A 26,000-nucleotide genomic window follows, 5' to 3' on the forward strand; every position below is an offset into this window, starting at 1 on the left:
AATTAATTTTTGATATACATAAAGTAGAAAAATAAACTTATGATATCTATTTTGGTATACATATGTCTGATGTGCTATACACTGTGATATACAAATAATACAATATTTTTATTGTGATATACATTAATATAAAGGCAGCAATAACTATATATATAATTTTATATTATCGATATATAAATAATAATATTATTTATATACAAAGAATGAAAATAAAATTTTAATATACACGTTGATATAGACAAAGAAGAAAAAAAAGTTGTGATATGCATATTATTATTATTGTGATATATATTTATTGGCTATTTGATGCCAATATTTATAACTAGGGCTATTTTGTACTAATTATATGGGTATGTTGTTATACCATGCCAAAATTCCATATACAAAACTAGGACAATTTTGGTAAATAGGTTTCAAATAGTATATAGTAAGGAAAATGAAGTAAAATTTACTCTTAAATGTAAGCCCAAGCCTAGACAAAGCGGTCAGCCCAACTATATATCTCTCTCAAAGGTTCAGCCCAACTATCACTGGCAACGATTCTGATATTTTCTCCTCCTCCGACTACGTCCATATTTCTCCCTCTTCCCCTTCTCGTACAACGGCACCGGAATAATTTCACAACTTAATCTACTTTAACCCAAAACAGCCGGGAAACTATGCCGGTGGAAGTATCAAATAGAGTAGCTGAAACTCTTGGCTATCCAAACGGCGATTTGAGACCTCAAAACCCTAACGCCGCCTCTAAGAAATCGAAGGAAAGCGAGCGGCGCCGTAGGCGGCGGAAGCAGAAGAAGAACAAGGTGGCTTCTCAGGTCGCCAATGGAGAAGACAGTGATAACGCTGCCGGAGACGCAAATGGCGGCGCTGAGAATAGTGCTAAGGAAAATTCCGATCCTCAGAAGGTACTTTATGGTTATCCTTAATGTAACGTTTACGATGTTCTGTTTTTTTTGGTGAACATAATCTAAGAAAAAATACAAGTACATATGGTAATTATAGGAACAAAGAAATTTGAAAAAACCGAGATTAAATGAAAGGTATGAAGCTAAAACATGTAAATCAATTTGAAAAACTGATTTTAGACGTTTGACTATGTGTGGGGAGATCCAAATATGAGTTTCTAATTCAGACTTAGTACTAGTTTCTGAAGCTAAATTTCTAATTTTCTATTTTAATCAATAACAAGCTCCTTATAGTATTCCTATATTTACTGTTAAGTACGGTCTCTTTCTAGATAGAGCCTCTATGGGTGGTAAGGTATATGCCTTAGTGCCTGCACATGGAAGAGTCGGCTAAGCAAGACCAAGTTTGCACCTATTTTTAGGGTTTAAATGCACCTCAATCAAGCATTCAACTCCACTTTTTAGTGCATAATGATAATAGTTGGCACCTTAACCTTTTTTTTTCCCTTGTAAGTAATGTTCGTGGGCTACCTTCTACTGTATTATAGATACATATTGAAGATTTTAGATCAATTAGTTTGATAGAGTTGTTGCTTCAATACAGAAATTGGAGAACCTTTTCTTAGTTAAAATATTTGGGAGTGTGAAATATTTATTGTGGAAGAAATTTATTCCCAGCTGCTTTGGAGGCAGAGTTACTCGATACCGGTGTGGTGGAGGTAGCAGGTATCCAGTGGAATGGTCGAGGTGCACGAAAGATGGCCCCGACACCACCATTATTAAATAATAAATAAATATTGACTTGGAAGAAATTATGTTATGCCCTTATAAGAATTTGACATTAGACTGTCTGTCCCAGCTCCCTTTTTGAGAAAAAAAGAGGATAGTTCTGATTACCGTTTTGCAAATGATTTGAGCGAAATCATTTGTTTTTTAGAAGCCATAGGTGAAGTGGTACTTGTTATAACCTTTGGATTTTAGTAGTATGCTTTCATATACTATAATGTAATGAGGATATTTTGACTATTATATTTGCATTGTCTAATGTGTATAAAATAGTTGGCAATTGGTGGATTTCCGAGCTTCAGCGAGTAATTAGAAAATTCTGCTCATCTATTTGTCTCTGCAAAGGATACTGATTTGATTTAGATGACCACCAGGATTGCTTGGTTCACTGCCTCCTTTTTGACGTCAATCTTTTCCAAAGAGATTATTATTATATCTGTAGAAATATCGAACCTTCTAGCATTATTTGCTGCTAAATTGCAGAAATGGGTGTTTTATTCTTTATTCAATCGTGTTCTTTTCAAGCTTCACCTTTGAAATGTGCAGCACTGAATATAAAAGAATATTCTGGAAGCAGCAGAAACTTGGTCCATCGTCTCAAAAAGCACCTTTTACTGTTGGTTTTATTGTGTTATTGAAAATATTCTTACCACTATAAAAAAAGTGTATTTACCTAAACTTTCAATGTTGACCTTACTCCCTGATTTTCTACAGTCTTTGGAGCAAGTTGAAGTGGAGTATGTACCAGAGAAGGCTGAACTAGATGGTGAGTTCGATGAGGAATTCAGGAAGGTCTTTGAGAGATTTACTTTCACGGATGCCGCTGGTTCCGAGGTAAAAATAGAACTGTGTTCTGATGTTTTGAGTGTAGCTGGACTTAGATTAGGGATTTTCTGTTGGTGGTCTCTTGTCACGCTTCAAAGTATAGAAATGTATTAGGTGTTTGTCATTTTCCTCTGAAGCCAGTTTGCCTAATTTCTTTTCATTTGAAACTCCTCAGGAGAATGAAAAAAAGGACGAAACTGCTGTGGATGGATCCTCCAAGAAAAAGGCTGATTCTGATTCTGAGGACGACGAACAGGATGACGCACAGCTAAAGGAGAAGGGCATCTCTAACAAAAAGAAAAAAGTTAGATTTTTCAGCATTCTTTGTTCATATTTCTTGTTACTTCTAAGTTGTTTACCTTCAGTAGGCCCCACACTGAATTGCTTGTTCATTTCAGCTTCAGCGTAGGATGAAGATTGCAGAACTGAAGCAAATCTCTATGAAGCCTGATGTTGTTGAGGTATGCAAGACGTTTGCTTCATTGTTATTAACTGGACATATATTCTCCATGCAGTTTCGCGTACTTTTAGCCTGTGTATTTGTCTTGTCATGAGCCAAAAATGAGTTATTAACTATTATTCCTTGAATAAATGTCTACATTGTCATTTTTTATATGTCGTTGTGTTCATTCTTTTGTGATTATGCCCTTCCCTTCCTAAACTCTTTGAATTTTCTTTACTTGCCTTTTAAATTTGCTTTCTGGTTGTGTCAATTTTTATGGTTTGAATCATTTATCAAGTATGACTTTATGAGGATTCAGACATTAAATTTTTTTTAAGGATATGGTATTATCACATATCAAAAGAAGGTATTAATGTCCTTTTTATTTGCATCTCTAGTTTGGGCTAGCGTGGAAGAATATTTTTCTGCCGTTTCTTTGTCTTATGTGCTGCCTTCTTTTCTGCTCACTTGTTCACAAAAGGCAAAGCGCTCCATTAAACTGCCAGATCTAGCGAATATTTTGGACTGTTATCTTTGCAGATCAAGTTGGAGGGTCATTGTGACCCTAAGATAAAACTACATAATAACCTTTGTTTGTTTCTTTTTGTCATCATGCAAATCATCATCTTTTCTTTTACTGGAAGTAAATTTTGCATGATGGTCATGCAGGTTTTGGTTATACTTTTTTGATAGTATGACATAGTTGGTGTGATAAAATGTCTGGTTTCTTATTTGTACGAAAATTTATCTTGTTTATATATAACTTGTATATAATATAATTTATCTTATTTTTAGTTATTTATACGAGATAACTGCTAGTTATGTTGATGTCTAGACTCTGGATTTTGTTTCTAAGTGTAGCGTCCTTTCCCTTGGTACTGATTATATATATTTGTTTAGGTGTGGGATGCTACTGCAGCAGATCCTAAGCTTTTGGTGTTTCTGAAATCTTACCGAAATACTGTTCCTGTTCCAAGGCACTGGTGTCAGAAACGGAAATTTTTGCAGGTTAGTCACCACGAATGGTACATATATTGCAAGGTTAATAAAAGTGAGGAATAATTTGTACCCCTTGCTCTGCATGCATCTAGTTAAAATAGAATTGCTTGATAGGAAACAAGGTTTAGTTTACGAAGGGGTTCATAGAAGATAAATGAGGTTTGTCTTATATGTATATACATGTGGTTCTTGCAGGAGAGCGGCTGTGACACTGGTGGAGCCTCAAACATGTAGGTGTTTGGCAAGGAGAATCCTTGCATGATATCTGTTTCTATATATATTTTAGTGGGTTGGGATAAATGCATTTGTCTGTTTGTTGGTGTCTATGGTGCTGTGGATTCACTTTGTCTTATCTGTTAAAATGACTGGCTTCTCTCAAGCATGCATCTTAAAGTTTGAGTGACTAATATTTTTCTATCCAAATTCTTATAGTTTCAGCTATCTTTGCATTATTTGTCGGCTCAATTTTCTGTTATGATGGGATCTGCCAGTACAGTAGTATAGTCATATAAGCCGCTCAAAGTATGTTGATACAGTTATCTTAGTCTCTCTTTTTTTATTAGCCTTTATCTCACTGAATTGAATTTTTTTCAGGGGAAGCGTGGAATTGAGAAACAACCATTTCAACTTCCTGACTTTATAGCTGCAACAGGAATTGAGAAAATTAGACAAGTATGATTACTCTGTCCAACTTTAGCCTTCCTTCCAGATGGCTTTGTTAAATAGGAATGTGTTGAATAAATGATTCTCAAGTAGATGCTTTGATCGTTCTCAAATATGATCAACTACAAAAATACGGGCATTAAGAAATGGAGGCTTCTCATTCTGACGACCGAAAAATGAGAAGCAGGCTGGTTATTTATCATAGTAGTTTCAAGTAAAGATTATAATCAAAATGAGGCAAAAGTTTCGAGTAAAACTCCTTGATGCTTTCTCATTTTAAGTTATCTTGAGATGAGCCTAAGTGACCTTGTTCTTTTAATGGACGCAAACACTTTGCCTTTTTTTTGGGGTGGGGGGTGGGGTGGGGGGAGATCAGAAGGTCTTACGCCTCCTATATCTTGAAAGAACACAAAAGGTCCATCAGTGAGGCAATATCAATTACAATACTCTTCTTACACCAACAAGTACTTTTAAAACACCTAGACTTCACATAGGAAATGTGTTCTTTCCAGCGGTTAACCCTTTAGCAGTTCTAATTGCAAAGCAGACTCTCGTAAAACTATTTACCTGGAGTAAGATGCTGAGTTTAGGAATCAGTTGTGTGAAAACTTATTGAAATATGATACCGTTCTGTGAGCGTATGTAGTTTTCTCTGGTTTCCTTGCGTTGTTTGAGTATATCTTATTTGCTCTTTTTCTGCAGGCTTATATTGAAAAGGAGGACAGTAAGAAGCTTAAACAAAAGCAGCGGGAAAGGATGCAGCCAAAAATGGGGAAGATGGATATCGATTATCAGGTTTTTACATAGCCTCTGTTTCCTCAATAATATTATTGACCTTTTAAATGCTTATGAGCTACTAGTTAAATGTTTATGTTTCTGAGGCTTACTGCTCTGGATTATTCTTCACAGGTTCTCCATGATGCCTTTTTTAAGTATCAGACTAAACCGAAGTTGACACATCATGGCGATCTGTATTATGAAGGGAAGGAGTTTGAGGTACAAATAGCCATTGTCATTGTTCATCAAACTTATGCTCTTTCATGTCTAGCTTTTCATGCTAATTTTTACCATTCTCAGCATTGCTCATATATTTCACCAATCCTGGGAAAAGCAATGGCAGTCTTTTTGTTGTAATCTCATATGACCAAACTGGGGTGATTTGGAAAGAATTACCCAACTTGGAGATGTGTTTCACCTTATGTGTTGATTTGATCTTTGATTGTGTTGGGCTGTATGAGGGCTAATTCTTTCCATATTCCTATGCTCTTTTGTCTGTTAACCATCATTTGATTTTGATGTGCAGGTCAAGTTGAGGGAAATGAAACCTGGAATGTTGTCTCATGAACTGAAAGAGGCCCTTGGTATGCCTGAAGGTTCTCCTCCTCCTTGGCTCATCAATATGCAGGTTAGCTAACTTAAAACTATTTGCTACTTTCAACAAAAGATAAACCCTTAAAACTACTTGTTTTTAGTGGAAGAGATCATTTTGTTCCCCGTGTTTTGTTTTATTACTAGAATGAGTTCCATTGCTGATGTGATTTTAAACCTCCAATTTTCTGTGCAGAGATACGGTCCTCCACCCTCTTATCCTCAGCTGAAAATCCCTGGACTCAATGCTCCTATTCCACCAGGAGCCAAGTTTGGCTATCAGCCGGGAGGTTGGGGTAAACCACCTGTTGATGAAGTAGGTTTTCCAACCTGTACATTGGAGTTTCTTATGCTCTCTTTCAGATTTTACTGTGTTAAAATTTCTTCTTATTTTGAGTTTTAACCTATCCCCCCTTCTCTTTGACATAGTACGGACGCCCTTTATACGGAGATGTATTTGGTGTGTTGCAACAAGACCAGCCTAATTATGAGGTATGCTGTGTTTTTTTTTTGCTTGGTATGCTGCCATATTTCAGAATGGTAAAATAAAGAATTCTTAAACTAACTTTATTTGGTACACCTTGCAAAGGTGTCCCACTTGTGATGTTTTAATGCTGTTATTAAATTCATGTATGTGGTCTTGTAGTTGGTGCCACAGAAGCTTGTGTGTCACTTTTCCTGTGTGGTGTCTAAGTAAATCGTGCCGATCTTCATGTGTAGGATGAACCTGTTGACAAGACTAAGCATTGGGGTGACTTGGAGGAAGAGGAAGAAGAGGAGGAAGAAGAAGAGGAAGAAGAGATGGAGGAAGAGGAGCTGGAGGATGGTATTCAGTCAGTGGACAGCCTTTCAAGGTACTGCACTTGATCCATACCTTTAATACCCATTATCTATCAGAAATCTTGAAGTAGCTTGACATCGTCCTCTCTTTCAATTCCATTCACTAGTTTATTCATTCTTGCTAGGATCCATTTGAGGCTTTTTTCTCAATGTATTTTTGTTTTTGGTATAGTACTCCTACTGGAGTTGAGACTCCTGATGTTATTGATCTTCGCAAGCAGCAGAGGAAGGAGCCCGAGAAGCCCCTCTACCAGGTAATTGGACCAACTTTGACTTCCAGTTCTCGCGTTCCGCCTGATTACTTTTTTCTCCTTGTAAGGAAACTCATTTCATCTCTTCTTCTATTAAGGTGCTTGAAGAAAAAGAAGAAAAGATAGCTCCTGGAACGCTTCTTGGAACAACCCATACGTAAGTAATCTACCTGCCTATCTATACTCACACAAATGGTGTTGGGCATTAACGTTTACCCCTTTCTACCACTGTGCAATTGATTTGTGCTCTCATCCTACAGGTATGTGATCAACACTGGTACTCAAGACAAGACTGGTGCCAAAAGGGTAAGGGAATCTTTCTGTGCTGTGTGTGTCCTGTGTTCAAATGCAAGTTTACCTTCTTGTTGGGCTTTATTTATGAACAATTAATGCTGAAATCTTCAGAGAATACATGATCTCAGTTGTCTCAAAGCCCTATTGATGGGGCTATAACTATTGTGGATAAATCATAATAGGGAAAAACTTTCAACTTTGTCTTGTTAGTAATTGGGCCCTAATGGAAAATCACGTAATTAAAGACAAGGGCGGAGTACCACCACAAAATGTCTTGTTACTTTTTGATTAATCTTATTCAATACGTCAATTTCATTTGTGTCATTGTCTGATACTATGTATACAGATGTACACATTTTGGGCGAGGCACTAGATTAGAATTTGAGGCTAATTTGTTTGAAATGTCCACTGCAGGTTGATCTGCTCAAAGGTCAGAAGTCAGATAGAGTTGATGTCACATTGGCACCTGAAGAGTTGGAACTCATGGACAATGTCTTACCCGCCAAGTAAGTAGTGGTTCTTTTTAATATTTTCTAATTAGAGGCTTCTACATATTAAATTCAAGTTTTTCTAAACCATTCTTGTGCTTTTTATAGATATGAGGAAGCTAGAGAGGAAGAGAAGCTTCGTAGCCAGCGTGAGGATTTCAGTGACATGGTAGCAGAGGTGTGGTTATTTCGTCTCTTCCTCTTCATTCTATCTTTCCCCACCCACCTTATGTTTCTTGGAATTGTTGGTTTATGATGAGTATCCGTACTAATGAGATGAAATTATTGCAGAATGAGAAGAAGAGGAAACGTAAAATGCAGGAAAAGGAAGGCAAGTCCAAAAAGAAGGATTTCAAGTTTTGAGGTGGTTTTGGGTTTATATAGTGTGCCATCTAGTTACTTTAGGGCTGCTGCAGTATTTCCAGCTAAGAGGCATCCCGCCTTGAAGGAATAGCATTAGCTGGTGAATTTGCACTACGAGAGATCTGTATGTTGTAGTGAAGTATTTTTCCATGCGTTTAAGCATAGGAAATGCTGTATGATAACTTGATCCTATCAATGTGATTCTTAGTTTATGGCGCTCTCATTTCACTTCTGCATGCTGTGGTTGAGGGTTTATACGCAACTGTAAGGTTGTTCAACTGTACTTGAACATTGAAAAACTCTCTTGCCCTTGTTCAAATATGTGCAACTTGATTGTAATTTTAGTCGCAGTTTCAATATAGATGTTACGTAAATGTACGACTATTACTTAAGAAGTCATTAAGCTTTTTGAGGTTTGCCGCGTCTGTCCTTTCATCTGGCGCAGGCATTAATTCTCAAGTCTCCCTATCTTACAGTTGTGCCCATCTTGCTATCGGGCTGCACCATTACAATATTACATTTACTAGCCTTTTCGCTTCTTACACAATATTTTCGTTTTTAGGTCATTTTAATTCTTCACGTATAATACAAGAGTCAACAACAACAACCCATTATAATTTCACTAGTGGGGTCTGGGGAGGGTAGTGTGTACGCAGACCTTACCCCTACCTTGGGGTAGAGAGGCTGTTTCCGATAGAGCTTCGGCTTCCTTCCTCCAAGAACTCCCCACCTTGCTCTTGGGGTGACTCGAACTCACAATCTCTTAGTTGGAAGTGGAGGTTGCTCGCCACTAGAGTAAGAGGAAGTGGAGGTTGCTCGCCACTAGAGTACGAGAAATAATTGTTGAGAAAGTCACTTTGTTCTTGTAGTGGTGATTTTTAGACGAGACAAAGGGATAGCTATACTTGCGCGTGGCCGGAAACATATGGTTTGGCACTGGAGCTCTGTGGCTGCAAAATGGGTGGTGGGGAGCCAAAGAGAACCCTTAGCCTTCTGAGGAACAGAAAGAAGTTTATTCGATTTGTCAATATTACTGCATGTTAACTACTTCAAGGTTTGGCTTGGTGATACAATTAGTTATTGTCCTAAAAGTTATTCAAGTGAAGATTACCAATTCACCAAGGAAATGATAACCTATTGATGACTAATATGAAATGTTCATGAAACATATGCGTGGCAAATTGTGCAATAACAGTTCTCTAAAATTCAATAAATACTCTGAGTGTGAACATCGCCAAAATTTTGGACAGTCAAAAAAATATTTCTTAGATTACAGTTTTTTCAAGCATTTCAGATATTTATAAATAAATAGCAAGTTACAATACCCTTTTTTGCAATCTTTTATTTTAGAAATTAAGGAATTTAGTTATTCCAGCATTGTATTTTGGAAACAATAAAACTAGTGTCGGCTATGGATAGTGCTTCTTTCATTTAATGAACTTGAATTAATAACAAAAAAAATCATACTATATTATAAGCATGAACACTTTTAGGTGAAGTTAGTGTAACACCCCGTACATTCGGACTAGGTGTGGATATATTAAATAGATATTAATTTGATATTTTAGACATATGAAGTCCTATCGGGATGAGTATGGGTGGAAATAATCGTTTGGAATTAAGACGGAGAGTGAGGTGCATAAGATTCGATAAAATCGACTAAGTTATGGAAGATATGTCTTTCATCCTGATTTCATAAAAATGTATTAGGAATTGGAGAAACCTCAAAACATGAAAGTTGTAGCCCTTTGAAATAGCTTTCCAACGGTATATTGTGGAGCCCGAACGGATGTATGTGCAAAACGTTATGTGCGTTTTACTGAGAAATGCGCAGTATGCGCGGCCGGATGGTCCCGTGTGCGGCCGCACACTTGTGGCGGTGTTACTTCCTTTCTGCGCGTTTGGTGCGCGGTTGGGCCTTAGGTGTGTGGGAGAGCACCGGGGGGGGGGGGGTCATTTTTAAATCCCTACTTCGTCCACCACACCCCAAAACACAAAAACTTGCTCTAGAAAGGGAAGCTCTCAAGAACCTAACTCCTCAAAGGTCCCTCCACCATCCAAGGTAAGTTCTAATGGTGATTTTAAGTTAATTTCAATTTTCCAACACCTTATTAATATGAGTAAACCCTTCAAATCATTATATATTCGATTGGGACATCATGGTTGAGAAAAGAAACCCTAGAACTCGAATTCAAGAGGATTGAACTTCAAAAGGGCAATGTCTTCACCCTCTAATTGATTATATCATTGGATTAATGATTATATACTCTAGTTCATGAGATATGAGTTGATGGGTTTGACAGAAAAACATGAACGGTTATAAGTTTGGGTTGTTGATTGTTGATTATTGATTAAAGGTGTTGTTTATCTTATAGGTGATGAAGAATGATATTAGTTATAACAATTTGAGATTATAAAATTAGCTATGAGCAAGAGAATAGGTTGTTGGGCGTAGAAATACCATTAATAAAGACTATGATGCTTTATGCCCACCAAGTATTTGATAAAATATCTAAGTACCTAAAACATGAGCATTAGTGCTAATATTGGTTCCTCTTGATATATGTTGCCATAAATTACTATTGAAAGAGGCGATGAACATTGTGATACACTCAAAAGGGGTAAAGCCAAGGTATGTGAGGCTAACTCTCTATGTTTGGGAATGTTAATGATTCTCCCTACACTACGTTTCTTTTACGACGTTACTAATTGCCTCAGAAATATCGTTAAGCCTAGTTCCCTGAATAGTTGTAGAACTTCTATTCTCTAGCTTCATAATTCGTTCATGACTTTCATTCTGAACGTTGTGAGCTCAGTGCGTAATCAATATAGACTTGTGTTTAATTCCCATGAGTCTCAGTCTAGATTACCAGCATGTTATAAATAGTTGAAGCATAAGTTCTCATAATCAGTTCATGAATACATGTCTCAGTTCATTTCTATTCAGCATTCAAGTATCATGTAACTCAATATGATTCAATATTTCAGTATCATGTATTACAATACGATTCTCAGTTCCTGTTTTTAAATCCCTGGATGTTGAACACCTGTATCTGGGCCCGAAGCCGCAGTTTATGCTTTATGCATGTTTGGGCATGAGGTCACAATTTATGTTTTGTGCATGTTTGGGCCTGAGGCCGCAGTTAATGCTTTATGCATATTTGGCCCTGAGGCCGCATATATGTATATGTATACTTGGGCCGGAGACCGTAGTTTGTGCACACATATATTGGGTCTGAGGCCGCAGTTTATTTATTCTGATAAACAGGTTATTCATCATTCAGAAGAGGGAATATTCATATCCTTACTTCCTTTGTTCAGTTATGAGTTATCAATTATCATTTCAGTTACCAGTTATCAGTTATCAATGCAGTTTCAATTTCAGGAGTTATCATTTCAGTTAGTTATCTGTTCTCTATTATCAGCTCAGTTTCAGTTTCAACATTTACAATTCTTTCTTTCAGTTGCTTTACATACCAGTGCAATTCAAATGTACTAACGTCCCTTTTTGCCCGGGCCCTGTATCTCTCGATGCAGGTAATAATTTACAGGTTGATGATTCAGAGTGCTAGGATTCTCGTACCAACTATTTGGTGATCCCAGTTCTTTCGAAGCATTATCATTACCTTACAGTCTTCAGTATTTTCAGACAGTCAGTGTTTTCAGTACTTTATTAGAGGCTTCATAGACTAGAGTAACAATTAGACAGAGTCGCAGGCTTTTCATGTTAAGCTATGTTGGCTACAAATATATTTCAGAATTGTATTAATATTTTTACACTTTGATATATATCATCCAGACTTTCAGTATATCAACATGTGTTAGTTTATCTTCCGCATTCAGTATGTTATAATATCACATGTTAATTCAGCTAGCCAGTTGGTTCGCTCGGTCGCATGTAGTCAGGCACCGGTTGCCGTGTTACGTCCAGGCCCAGATTCGGGGCGTGACAGTTAGTTTACTGAAATTTCCTTTGAAAACTGAATGACCAAATTACCCTCTACCTAAAAGTAAAATTACATTCCATTAAATGATGTTTTGTACATAATGTTGTGGTGGTAAATAATTCACAATATTCATGAAAGAAAAAATAATTTCAATAATGGGTTATCATACGTTCAACTGTTATTGTACATATTTAAGAGACAATGTAAATTTTAATTAATTCATTGTATTTTGTATGTTTTTCATGTTGGATTGAAGACAACTTTTTAAAAAATTGTAGATACATTCCGTGCAATGTCATTTAAAAAGCAAACTTAGTTAGATTGTGGAATGAGAAATATACTTTAAGCCTCTCTGGAGTACTTCATCTTATACTTCCGCACGGATTCTAACGAATATATATAGTATAAGTGAGAAGCCTCAAAGTAAAAGATTGAAAGACAAATAAATTATTCATATATATACCAACTAACATTACCCTTAAATGCTAAAAAAGGATTTGGAGAATTTGAAAAGTTGCATGAGTAATTCATCAATTATAGACTAAATTTATTCAAATAATTTAATACAATATCAAATTCATCTACTTAATGCAAATTATACATAATTGATTGTCCGTTCATATATATCATTTCGCTTTTTTTTTTTTTTTGTTTCTATAATCACTATATAACCATTTACTTTATCAAGATAAGGTAAAATAAACCACTCATCTTTCGAGGATAAAAAATTTGAATCATCGTAGATTCTTGCGGGATTGCTCGAGAACGAAAGATTAATTATGCAGACACAATGAAAAGGTGAAAAGAGGAGAAAATCAGGTGCAACTTATAGGTAAATTATATTAGTTAATTAGAAATTAAAAATACCAAAAAATATCCTACATCTCCACTCTTCTTTAAACTCCACTGTAGTTATGGTAAATGAAGCTAAAGAAATAATAAGCAAGAAACAGAAGGGGGTGGGATCTGGGAGGAGAGTGGATTAGTTTAATGGGTTGAATATAAAAATATGTGTTTGTGTAAATGGAGGATTGTGTATTTGTTACTTCTTAGCCTTTTTTAAAAAAAAAAAAATTTAATGCATAACGTACATGGAACTTATTTTGAGTGTTAATAGGAGCAGTTGTATATATTTGGACTTTTAAATCCAAATCTGGATTATGAAATTTCGTTTTAGTGAAGTCTAACAAATATTTTTTTTGTTATAATAGATGTGCATATATATATATATATATATATATATATATATATATATATATATATATATATATATATATATATATATATAGTTACCAGTCTACTGGAGTAGTTCTAATAGTCATAGGGATGAAATTAATTATATAATGATTTAGTTCAGTGGAATAATATTAAGTCATTGCTCTCAATTCTTGCTTATGGACTTAATTTTAAATTCATACTTATTTTACCCATTGAAAAGATAGAACTATATTTGTTGTCGAAGAACCTTAGAGCACTTCACATTTATCCCCTCTTGTTCATTTTGCTCTCTAATTTCTCCATCTTTTTACTTATTGTTGTTGTTGTTGTTGTTGTTTTGTTGTTGTAAAAGGACAACTCATTTATGTAATCTTGTGTATTTATAGAATTTTTAGGTCAATATTTATATGATTTTTAAAAAGTTAATACTATTTGATATTAAAGGCGCGTGCACATAACTAGTACTAAGCTAGCGTTTGGCCATAGATTTCCAAATTTATTCTGAAAAATTTGATTTGGGTGAAGTTTGGTTTGAAGATGAAAACATGTTTGGACATTTGTTTTGGGTGAAGTTTGGTTTGGAAAAACATGAAACATGGCTTATTCCCACAAGTTCTAAAAACTATCACAAATACCCAACAATACTATTATCAATAATATTCATTATATTATCGCAAATCATAGTCCTTAACATAAATAAATTTGATACAAAATTATTATTCTTATAATGAACTACATGATACACTATAAGAGGGCCGAGAAGATGAAGCAACACGTTACAAAATAATAAATGGTGGGCTCTTTTATAAAATATAAAAGTTTGGGATAATTTTAAAAAAATATAATAGTGATATTTTGGCCCAAAACTAACTATTGAGCTAGTTTTGAAATTTGGGATTTGACCAAAATATAGGCAAAATCTATGGCCAAATATGTGTTTGGAGTTTATTTTGGCAAAATATATGACAATCGGGTCGTAAGAAAGAAGGTGGGAAAAAAAAAAAGTTCCTTCTTTTTCAACATAGAGATAAGATAAGAGAGTGACCTATTTTCATTGTTATGAAGAAAAAAGAAGTTATTTTTTTTCTTTGATCAAATGGTTATCGTGGTTCCATACAGGAAAAGCCTTCTTAGTTATCTCACTCCTACTTCCGAGCGGTAAATACAACAGGGAAACTTCGAATGTGTAAAGCACTAAAGTTGTGTCCTTTACTCACACCCATTTCCATTTGTATGCCAACCAGATGTTTGATATAGTTCCTGAACGAAGTATATATGCTGAATATCTTAGTCCATGATTCTAATAGCTTCAATGCACCCAATATCACTTATAAATTGTCATTTCTCTGCTAAACGTGGGATTCTTGAAGCTAATCATTCCTGCCCAGCTTTTCGATGCCAGTTGCATACTATTCCTTCAAGTAACAGAGTAAGAGACAAACATGTGGTATAAATGCTTGTAGATTACTTATCAGAAAGAAAATTGGAGACTGTTAGCTGCCATTTTTTCATTGTAAATTACTCCTTATTAATTTCTTCCTCTATTACTAATATATTATATAAGGTTCCGTTTGTTGTTTTCTAAAGATTAAGATGTCTCAACTTTATTACATATATGATTATTTAGATATTGTCTCTAAATTAAACAGTGGAAATTGAATTTGTCTATTTTCTCAACATCTGAGTGTGTATAATTTACTTTTATTTAAAACGATTAAACATAAAGTTTACAAAAAGTAATAATTAAATATTATATCCATAAAATACTAGAGCAAATCTTAATTTACATGGTGTTTAAAATGAAGCATATTCTAAAAGCTGGTAGTAGTGGCAGCTAGCGGTACTGATGGTTGTGAGGTGGTGACTCATCATGGTCGTGGTTGGTGGAGGTAACTGACTTGGTAGTTGTTTAGTGGTAATAAGATGTGATGACTGTGAGGTAGTTGGTGGTGGTGGTTGTGGGTAGAGGCTAGTGATAGTGGTTGGTGGTGGTGGTTGATCGTGGTAGTTAGTGGTAGTGGTTGCCGTGGAAGTAGGTGGTGAAGGTGGTTGTAGGTGGAGGTGGTGGCTAGTGGTGGTGGTTATGCTTTGGGAGTGAATAGAGTAGTGATAAAAGATCACCTTCGCAGGAATCTTAATAATTTTAAGATTCTGTACAAGATTTGAGTGAATCAAACATGTTAACTGTTAAGAGCAAATAAATGTTTGTAAAAGAAAAAAATAAGACTGAAACTAGTGTTAGTTCTGTATGAATCTTAATTGAGATCTGGATGGTTAGACTTAGACCTTCATTTAATGGGAACAAACGAAGCTTAAGTCAAATATTTTCTTCCACGGTGTGACAATGAGAGTCACAATTGGTCTACTTAGTTTTCTGATAGTTGTCATATCATGTTAATTACTTTATATGTTACAGCCATTTAAGTTACTTTTGGCTTAGTTGAGTGACAATGCAGTTTAGTGATTCTATTATAATTTCTATACAGGTAGTAATATCGAGATCACAATTGTCATTGCCAAATACCAAGAGAAATAATGGGGTTGTTTGTAACAAGATGCTTGAAACTAGTGTTAGTTATGAAGCTTCCAACAAAGCTCAAGTGCAAAAACTGGTCGACCTGCTCCATGTATGCGCTGAAGAAGAGTTATTAGATGAAACCAAAACTATTCATGGTTATATTCTGAAGTCTAATTTTTCAGATAATAACTTGTTGCTGTTGCTTAATCATGTATCACACGCATATTCGAAATGCTCAGATTTTAGCTCTTGTCAGGTATTATTTGATAAAATGTTGCAGAAGAATGTCTTTTCTTGGACTGTCATGATTGTGGGATCAATAGAAAATGGATTTTTCTACAACGGGTTCAAATACTTCCGAGAGATGCTAGATTATGGAATGCTGCCAGATGGATTTGCTTACTCGGCTGCACTGCGGTTGTGTGTTGCTTTAGTAAGCCTTGAATTAGGTAAAATGGTACATGCTCAGATTGTTGTGAGAGGCTTTTCTTCAAATGTCATTATTAATACATCACTTCTTAACATGTATGCCAAGCTGGGGAATGTTGAGGATTCATCTCTTGTTTTCAACAGTATGAGTGAAAGGAATGCGGTCTCTTGGAATGCAATAATATCAGGACTTACTGCTAATGGTTTTCATTCGGAAGCGTTTAATCGTTTCATTGAAATGAAAAATAAAGGATTTTCCCAAGATGTTTACACTTTAGTTGGTGTAATGAAGGCAGTCAGGAGTTTAGGTGATATTGGCAAGGGTAAGGTAATCCATAGCTGTGTCTCTGAGTTGGATATGGATTCTAATGTTGTGGTAGGCACTGCACTGATTGATATGTATGCTGAATGCGGTGCTTTATGTGAGGCAAAGACTGTTTTTGATTCTAATTTCAGCAATTGTGGAGTAAATATGCCATGGAACGCAATGATTTCTGGTTATACACGGTGTAGATGTGGCCAAGAAGCTTTACAGCTATATGTTAATATGTGTAGAAAGAATGTTAGGTCTGATATTTACACTTACTGTAGTCTGTTCGACGCGATTGCTGAATCAAAATATTCCAAGTTTTTAATGGAGGTTCATGCGGCGGTTCTTAAATCTGAATATGATAATATATCCCTTAGTGTGCAGAATGCAATTGCAGATGCTTATGCTAAATGTGGGTCTCTTGAGGGTGTAAGGAAGATCTTTGACAGAATGGAACAAAGAGACATAGTGTCTTGGACCACTCTTGTGACTGCATATTCGCAAGGTTCCCAATGGGAGGCAGCTATAGCCGTTTTTTCTCAAATGAGGGAAGAAGGCTTTGCAGTCAATCAGTATACTTTGGCTAGCACCCTTGTTGCATGCGCTAGCCTATGCTATCTTGAGTACGGTCGGCAACTTCATGGGCTCCAATACAAAACTGGGTTACAGAATGAAAGTTACATAGAAAGTGCACTGGTAGATATGTATGCCAAGTGTGGGAGCATAACTGAGGCAGAAAAGGTATTTGGTTGTATTTCCAATGCTGATGCTGTTTCTTGGACTGCCATGATATCTGGGTATGCCCAACATGGTTCTGTATTTTGTGCACTTGAACTATTCAAGAAAATGGAGCAATTGGGCATTAAACCCACTGCAGTTACATTATTGAGCATTTTGTTTGCTTGTAGCCATGGTGGATTGGTTAAAGAAGGTCTTCACTTTTTTTGGTCAATGGGTAAAAGGTATAATTTGGTACCAGAGATGCAGCATTATGCTTGTGTGGTTGACCTCCTTGGCCGTGTGGGTCTTCTAATTGAAGCGTTCGAATTTATCAGAAAAATGCCTGTTGAACCGGATGAAATGGTTTGGCAATCACTGTTAAGTGCATGTAGGATTCATAGAGATTCTGAGCTAGGAGAAATAGCTGCCAAGAAAATCCTTTCTGTTTGCCCTCAATATTCAGCTGCATATGTTCTTTTATCCAATACATATATGGAAACTGGGAATTTTAGAGAGGGAATTGACCTGAGAAATGTGATGAAAAAGCAAGGGGTTAAAAAGGAGCCGGGCTTTAGTTGGATTACGATTAATGGTAAAGCCCATAAATTTTATGCAAGCGATCAGGAACACCCAGAGAAAAAAAGCATTTATCTTATGCTGGAAGAATTAAGGGTGGATATGAAGGCTTTGGGTTATAAACCAGATTTCAGATCTGTTTTAACATCCGGAGATTGAAATAGCACTTTGTAGCAACTAGTTAGGGGAGTAAACATATGAAAGTATTGGGAAATGATTTAGGAGAAAGAGTCATTATGATGCAAGCTTTGTACTTGAGGAACGTCTCATATGAAAAGCGATCATTTTGGTGCTAGTAGTACTTGAATTGCTTCTGTTGTGAAGGTTGTCCGATGGGGTAGATCCGTATATGCTAACATCCAGAAATTCATCCAGTTTCAGCTAACTGTTAACATTGGTGCTCTTATAATTAACGTTGTTGCTGCAGTTTCTGCTGGTGATATCCCATTGAATGCTGTTCAGCTACTTTGGGTAAATCTTATTATGGACACCTTGGGCGCGCTTGCACTGGCCACAGAACCACCAACTGATCATCTAATGCGCCGAGCTCCTGTTGGTCGAAGGGAACCTCTCGTCACCAATATCATGTGGAGAAACCTAATAATACAGGCTCTGTATCAAGTTACAGTTCTCCTAATCCTCAATTTCCGAGGTGAACAAATTCTGCATTTAGAGCATGAGACGAGGGAGCGTGCTGTTAAAGTGAAGAATACCTTGATTCTCAATGCTTTTGTCCTATGTCAGATTTTCAATGAATTCATGCTCGGAAGCCAGATGAGATAAATGTATTCAGAGGAGTCCACAAAAACCGTCTATTCATTTCAATCGCCGGCCTCACATTGGTGCTTCAGGTTATCATAATATTCTTTCTTGGAAAATTCGTTTCAACTGTGAGACTGAGTTGGCAATTGTGCCTTGTTTCAATAGCCATTGGATTTATAAGCTGGCCCCTTGCTGCTCTTGGGAAGTTGATACCTGTCCCTGAGAAGCCATTTGGGGAGTACTTCTCCAAGAAATTACCGAAACGAAGAAATCAACAAGAGTGTTCATAGATACATACACAAAATTAACTAACAAAAGTGTGTCTGTTTTGTAAGGGTGGCATTTCTTTTGCTGCTGTACAGAAATTTGCCGCTAATATTTTACTAGTTCTTGGGTCATTTTGTGAATGTGGTAGAACAGTATAAATATATTTCTTGAATGCCTCTTTAAATTCGGATGTAGTCGTCTCTGCAGCCTATTCGAATTTTCCTGTCACTCCACTTTATGTTCTCTGAGGTAAAAAAAAAAAGCCTTTTCTACTGTTTATTACATGAATGTATCATTTATACGGGAAAAAAAATTGCCAGATTCTAAAGCTACTCTTTTAGTGGAGACTTTTTGTTATGTTTTGAATCGTAGCACAGAGGTTAGCTATTCTGCACAAAATGAACTATTTGCCTAGGACTCGGGGATAAATATACATGGCAGACACTGAACTTGTCTTTATGTTGAATCGTAGCACCGTTGTGGGCCTTAGTTTTGCTTTTTATCAGCTGTATCCTAACAACTAGTTACAAATTCTGTCTCACATATTAAAATTTAAGTTCCATGGCATTATGAAAGATGCAACTTCAAGAGTTTCCCCAAAGGAAGAGGTGCCAAAAGCAGGGAAAGAGGGGCCTTCTACCATTTTTCTCCTTGTAAATACTGAATTCACCGGGACATGCCCATTGAAGCGCAGTTGAGTGACTGGTTGATGGCAGGTCCTAATATTCAAATCCAATCCGTACCTGCGTTCATTTTATTGACTGCAGTTCCAAGCTTGTTGTGGGTGAGTTCGGTATCCTCAATTCCTTCCCAGACTATAATCAATTATCTTTGTTATTGCTACTTTCAAACTCTCAAACTTATTTCTATATTATGTCTTATTTTTGTCTGAATGCAGAATTATTGCTGAGTTGGAGTATTTTCATGGATGATAAACATGAAACTTCTTGCTGCTAGTTGTTTAGACCACGGCAGAAGTAGGAAGCTCATCTTTATGGTGAGATTTTTCTGCAGGTCTTTGATTTCTGAAGTAGAATCTTATTTTCTCTAACAAGGATGCATTCTATGATCTTCCTTCATTTGAGCTAATGTCCTTAGTAAGATATGTAGTAACTGCATTTTAGGCTTCTGTTTCACTCACTCTGACGGAGTCGTTTTCACTATTGCTGCATCCATTACATTTAGGATCAGGTGTGTTCTAGGGAGTAACCTTTCTACGCACTATAGCAGTATGAAATACTAGTAAAATTGTTAGAGGGATCAACTTCTGAAGACCAGTTTACTACTGAAAATTTGGTTAGGTAACTCCTTTGAGGAAATTGTTAAGAGTTATTTTCTCCCATTGGGAATTTTGGGTGTGGGAATGGGCTTAGATGGCTTTCTTCGTTGCGTATTCTACTGAGAAAAGTTAATGAATCCTAGTGAACATGCAAAGTACTTTCTTACATATGTACAATCTGTGAATTTTACTAGAATTACTAAGAAGTAGAAGCTGATTTGTATCTAGAATGATCCGAGGTTGCTCTGAGAATGAGAGTGGACATATGAATGGAGGGTGTGGAAGGAGGTTGAGAGAAAGAGAAAGATGGTTCAGAAGGGGTTAATGGTGGTGATCGGCATACTGAGGTTTGATCGGAGTCTAGAGAGAGAAGTTAGAGAAGAGAGCTAAGGTTCCAAAATCTGTCTTTGTTGCCTAAATGCATAATCATTTGAAGTATTTTTTTTTTTAATGAATAATAATCATTTGAAGTATTTTAGGCTAGGATCACTCAAAATTCAAGTTACTTTCTAATTCATCCTTATTAATGCAAGCAGGTGTTTTGTAAGAGAAATTATGAAGCATACAAATTCTTAATGTATAGTGAGAAATGAACTAATTCTCTTCCCGATTCAGTTCTCTTGATCCAGGGAGGACAATATCTTATATGAGAATTCAGTTAAACATAAAAGTTTTTTTTCCCTTTTTCTTTTTGCAGATTTCCCATGATTGCAAGCATGTTTCATGGGTTTAGTTTACCCAACTTCCAGGGGTTCGATTTTTGACATTGTATACAGTCGAAATAGATTTCGGCCTTCCTACGTTCGAGCGAGTTCGAGTGTTAAAAAGTTGGAATGAGATTTTGGGAGTAAGTTCTGAGGTCGGTACTAACGAACCTCGAGCCCGAAGGTCGCTCGAGGAGGCGGCTCGATAATCCTATCGAGCCCATGACCGAATCGATTCGCAAGGCACTGCTTCTAGGTCGGAAATGCGTGACGCCCATCTCGAAGGTCGAACTCGATCCAAGACCAAAGGGCCCGACCCAGTAATGAGTTCGAGCTAGTATCGAGCTCACAGACAAGAGCCGTTGCAACCGCACCAAGAGAGAATCTTGGCGGGAATCAAGGAAGAGACAAGTCATCATGGGCTTTCCACTATATATTTTATTTTATTGTTTTTTTGTAATGATCCTCTTCTATAAAAGGGGGAGGATTGCAATAGACAATGGGGGGCTCTGACAAAAAAAAAGACATCTCTTTGTGCTTGTTTGATCTTATTCAATTTCTCTGTTCATCATTTTCTATCCTCACAGTCAAAATACTTGTATTGTTATTTTTGTATCAAAGGATATTACGTACCCTTAGAACCATATACAAATCTAACGTTATCAGATTTTTTCGGTAAACAGACATATTAGCAGGAAAACAGTGCTCAATATCGTGACAATGTGTTACTGTTCTTGCAAAAATGACCATCTAAATGCCACATTCTAATACCTAGTTATCTCAATTTCGTAGCAATTTTCTTAACCTCAACTGGATAGCAAGTATAAAAGTTGAATGGAAACAGTGAAATAGAAAGGAGATAACTTTCACGTCAACAAAGAAAGCAAACAAATTATTTTTGCTAAGTTAAGACAGCATAGGGGCGTTTAGTTACTGGAATTAAGAATATAATCTCAGTATGCAATTCGTGTTTATTTTATGCTGCCTTTGATTGATAATTCGTTTCAGGTATAAGCAATGCCTGTATAAATTATACCGCAATCGCATCATTATTTTATACAGGAATCAACTATAATTTATACGGTATGTAGCTCTACGAAGATAAAACACCAAAAAGACCAAATTAACAATGTTTATATCTTTCTATTTACTAGAAAACAAGGGTAAAATAGTAAACTTAAATAGTGTACGTCCTGTATCACCTTTTTAATACAATGAATCAATCAATTGCTAAAACAAGTATATACACTAATTAATCCAAGTATAAATAATTTTGGATTACGATTCTCATATTATAATCTTTGCATAACTTTGTCCGGAAATCTAAAGAGTATTGCATAAACTTTTCCCTTTTAGAATTGCGTAGTGGCAATAATCATGTAGTGGGCGGCTTTAGCTGAACTAAATCATGATGAAATTTGCACACGTGACCTGCCTTAATTAGTTCAAGGGCGTGGAGGTGGAAGATTAGAGTAGAAGGTAGCGGTGACAAAATGGTTAAAAGAAAACAGTTAACCATCATATTATCCACTAAAAAATGGGTTGGATAATGAACTATTTAAAAACGGGTCAAATATGTATAAAAACCATATTATCCATTTAGAAAATGGATAACCAATGGATATCTAATGAGTTTAACTTTTACATTTATAAAACCTCAAATTGGAGGTTTCTCAAATTTGAGAGACTAATTTATCCGTTTTTTCATTACTCGTTTTCGACCCGTCCCATATCCGACCCGCCCCACCCGTTTGCCACCCCTAGTAGAGGGCGAGTAGGTAGTCGAGCGTTTCTCGTTGTCTTACTCACTTCGCTAGCATTAGTGTTAGCATGATATCATTCATAGATTACTATTATTACCTAGAGTTTAATTACTTTCTTGGATTCAGTTTTATTTTATCTTGTTTTCTTGGATTCGGTCTTATTTTATCTTGTTGTTATTCCTACTCGTTGCAATTACCCTTTTTTTTTATCCGTCTCCGATCGATGGTCTATCGGAAATAATCTTTCTTCCCTTCCAGGTTAGGGATAAGGCTGCGTACATATCTTACGGTGCCCAAACTTGTGGAAAATTAATGGGCTTGTTGTTGACCTGTCTTATAGCATGTTTGGCCAAGCTGGAAAAATCAGCTTATTTTGAGAAGTGCTTTTTTCAAAAAAGCACTTTTGGAGAAAAACAGTTTGTGTTTGACTAATCAATTTGAAAAATACTCTTGAACAATAATTTGTGTTTGGCCAAACTTTTCAAAAAGTACTTTTATGTGTCAAATTACAAATAAGGACATGAAGAGATTTGCTTAATAGTTAATATTGTATAAGTAGATAAATAATTATAAATTTTTATTATTAAAGATAATAATTAAGTTTTTTATTTTATTTAAGTAAAATATAAAAATAAAATTGAAAAGTACTTTATTCTTTCAAGATAATTTAAATATATCAAAAATCATAATATAAAAGTTCATCCCAAAAGTTATTTTTTATTACTTAATAGTTTAAACTAAGTAAGATTTTTTGGGTATATATAATATTTTGCAAAGGATATTTTTGGTAGGAAGAAAAGTCAAAACTGCTTCTGCTTCTACTTCTGGGGAGAAACTATTTTTTTCTGCTTCTTCAAAACTGCTTCTGCTTCTAGGCAAAAATACTTTTTAAAAAAAAAAAGCTTGGCCAAATACCTTAAATTAAGGAATAAACACTTCTTTTTTTTTTTTTTTTTTAAAAAGCACTTGGCCAAACAAGCTATTAATTAGTTCACCACTTAGATCCCCATATTCATTTAACCAAGTTGGAACTTATCATACATTTTTTTTTTCCCCAAGTGGTCCATTGGTTTGGTACACCACATCATGCCCGATGATAAATGATTTCTCCCATTAATTAATTAATGTTAATACAGTTAAGAAAACCAAAAGAGATCTAATATAAGAATGGAACATTGGAATAAGAATGATGCTAAAACCAAAAGTTGCTTGATCCACAGCGCACAAAGAATTGAGATAGTGGATTATGTACACACGTGCTATAGTTAATTGATTAATCAACACTAATCAGCCTGTCAAATTAGAATCTTTCTTCCTCTTTGAAATTCTAGCTTAATTTATGATTTTAATTCAATCTAAGCTTTATAACTAAGCTTAGAAGAAGTCTTAGTTGTCCGACCAAAAAATATTCTGTTTTGTCTTTTATAATATTTGAGGGAAAAAGACATTCTCAAAGTGACCTTACCTAACAAACCGACCACGCTTGATTTCTTTGATAGTGCTAATTAATATCTTAGTAATAAAACTAGTTAATTAACATCTGGAGAATTATGTGCTTGACTGGACTTCCTTTCCTCTTTACCACCACCTTTTGATTACATGCATGTGGTTCATATATAAAAAAACATTTAATTTCATTTGAATATTCATCAATCCTCTTTATTTATTTATTTATTAATTAATGTTGTGGATGGTGATTGGACCTCATAGGCTCATACTTTAAGATACAACATACTAACAATTTACTGGTAAACTACTCAAATTTTAATTATTTTTTTAACAAGTGAATTCATCAGTTAATACCGATCGATTTTAAAAATGTAAAATCCACGACTGCTATATGAAAAAAGAATCAAAAGCTAAAAATAGCCAAAGGACTGAATTTTCGCGTTAAAATTGCCACTTAAATAAGAAGAAAATACAGATAACGTCAAAAGGAACAAACAATTTTCATCATATGCGTATTCAGAACTTTAAGTAGTTGAATGCAGAATATATAATCTCTTCAATAATGTGAAGTGAACAATAATTTGGACAGAATGAATAGTAGATATAGCGACATCTCTCCGATATTGAATACTTTAGAAACAAAGTTCTTGATGGTACCATCATTATCAGGTTACCACCAAATATTCTTTGTAATCTCCATCTTAATTAATGAACCACTCGACAGTAGAGACCATTAGTTCAAATTTTCAAATTGAGACCTTTATATTTTTTGTATTTTGAATAGACCGATCGATCATGACAATATAAGCAGACATTCTATGAGGAGATTACAAATTAAATGTATATGATCTAAACCTACACAATCATAAGATAGTTATAAATACCAGCTTAAAGAACAGACATATACAAGAAGAATTTCGTTGTTCTAAATAATGTTAAAAGTTAAAACCTCAATTCTCAGGAATCTGTGACACTTCTCATCAGTTTAAGTGTATCCCTTCGCTTAGACTCTAAAAGATTATAAATCCTTAATTGTTGGCAAAATTTGTTTCGATCGTATAGTACGTTGACATCTGAAATTTTTAATTGTAGGATAAATTTTTTGAAATGAATTAGATTAGTCCTGTTAGCCATTGAGTGGTTAGCGGTTACTACCATAAAAGATGTCTCGTCCCTTTATTTCAATAATCTCGATGTGAACAATTAATCCATAAATTTAATATTTGATTCTAATTTACATGGGAAAATAAACACTAGCAATGACCCAGCCATTGTCGTTAAGAAGAAGGACGAACGACACAATGGTAGTTTACACCTACTGATTTAAACTTTCGGATGCGTATCATTTCAATTTTATTGAATATCTCCAAATGGACCAAAACAAAAAAACAAAAAACAAAAAAACAGTAGTGTATTCTAGGAAGAATAGGTAGACATGGCTATGGTTTTCATAATAATCATTCATCAGATGACTAGATTGCAGAACCATGCTATATATGAGAAGCCATGTTACTACGTTTATGGCTATCTTAGCATCAAGAAATGGCCAAAACTAGACATATTTGACACTACCGTTTACTTCTGGAATGGGATAATATTACAGCCAATACAAATATATAATCATCATCATACCATTGAAAATAATGAGTAGGATGTTATACACAAGTTCGATGTGGCTATTCGATTTAAAGATTATTCCGACATCTACCAATAACTGTAAGGGGTCGTTTTGGTTGATGGTTCAGTCTTCAGAATATTTAATCTCTATATAAAATCTCGGATAAGATAATACAGTGTTTGATTGGCCATACAAGGGAAAAAATAATAATCGTGG

At 35.4% G+C, this 26,000-nt stretch overlaps 2 protein-coding genes across 4 annotated transcripts; both read left to right on the plus strand.

The window, feature by feature from the left end:
- The first annotated feature begins 487 nt into the window (after positions 1-487).
- Positions 488-8,563, plus strand: LOC104115405 (uncharacterized). The gene is made up of 18 exons (XM_009626031.4): positions 488-905; positions 2,406-2,525; positions 2,692-2,820; positions 2,915-2,977; positions 3,859-3,966; positions 4,552-4,629; positions 5,323-5,415; positions 5,530-5,616; positions 5,924-6,025; positions 6,185-6,304; positions 6,418-6,480; positions 6,709-6,842; positions 7,001-7,082; positions 7,178-7,236; positions 7,340-7,385; positions 7,788-7,879; positions 7,970-8,039; positions 8,153-8,563. The coding sequence occupies exons 1-18, from the start codon at positions 660-662 to the stop codon at positions 8,222-8,224; spliced, it is 1,764 nt and encodes a 587-aa protein (XP_009624326.1). The 5' UTR covers positions 488-659; the 3' UTR covers positions 8,225-8,563.
- A 317-nt stretch (positions 8,564-8,880) lies between these two features.
- Positions 8,881-19,177, plus strand: LOC104115406 (pentatricopeptide repeat-containing protein At2g27610-like). Of its 3 annotated transcripts, none has more exons than XM_018777400.3 (2): positions 8,881-9,278; positions 15,876-19,177. In XM_018777400.3, exon 2 carries the CDS (start codon positions 15,945-15,947, stop codon positions 18,099-18,101), a length of 2,157 nt encoding a protein of 718 aa, XP_018632916.1. In that variant the 5' UTR covers positions 8,881-9,278; positions 15,876-15,944; the 3' UTR covers positions 18,102-19,177. The 3 variants fall into 3 exon arrangements, with proteins under 3 accessions (XP_018632916.1, XP_033516979.1, XP_009624328.1); XM_033661088.2 differs by lacking the exon at positions 8,881-9,278 and adding an exon at positions 14,400-14,836; XM_009626033.4 differs by lacking the exon at positions 8,881-9,278 and adding an exon at positions 14,401-14,818.
- Positions 19,178-26,000: the final 6,823 nt, after the last annotated feature.

Source organism: Nicotiana tomentosiformis, chromosome 2 (genome assembly GCF_000390325.3).
Source record: "Nicotiana tomentosiformis chromosome 2, ASM39032v3, whole genome shotgun sequence".
Lineage (NCBI taxonomy): Eukaryota > Viridiplantae > Streptophyta > Magnoliopsida > Solanales > Solanaceae > Nicotiana > Nicotiana tomentosiformis.

What these genes read in the sequence shown, in the direction of transcription:
- LOC104115406 (XM_033661088.2), top strand. Translation starts at nt 14,684, where the DNA reads ATGATTCTAATAGCTTCAATGCACCCAATATCACTTATAAATTGTCAT. An exon ending in GAGTAAGAGACAAACATGTG is followed by an intron (nt 14,837 to 15,875) that starts GTATAAATGCTT and finishes ATTTCTATACAG; the next exon opens with GTAGTAATATCGAGATCACA.
- LOC104115405 (XM_009626031.4), top strand. Translation starts at nt 660, where the DNA reads ATGCCGGTGGAAGTATCAAATAGAGTAGCTGAAACTCTTGGCTATCCA. An exon ending in AAAATTCCGATCCTCAGAAG is followed by an intron (nt 906 to 2,405) that starts GTACTTTATGGT and finishes GATTTTCTACAG; the next exon opens with TCTTTGGAGCAAGTTGAAGT. An exon ending in CTTCTTGGAACAACCCATAC is followed by an intron (nt 7,237 to 7,339) that starts GTAAGTAATCTA and finishes CTCATCCTACAG; the next exon opens with GTATGTGATCAACACTGGTA.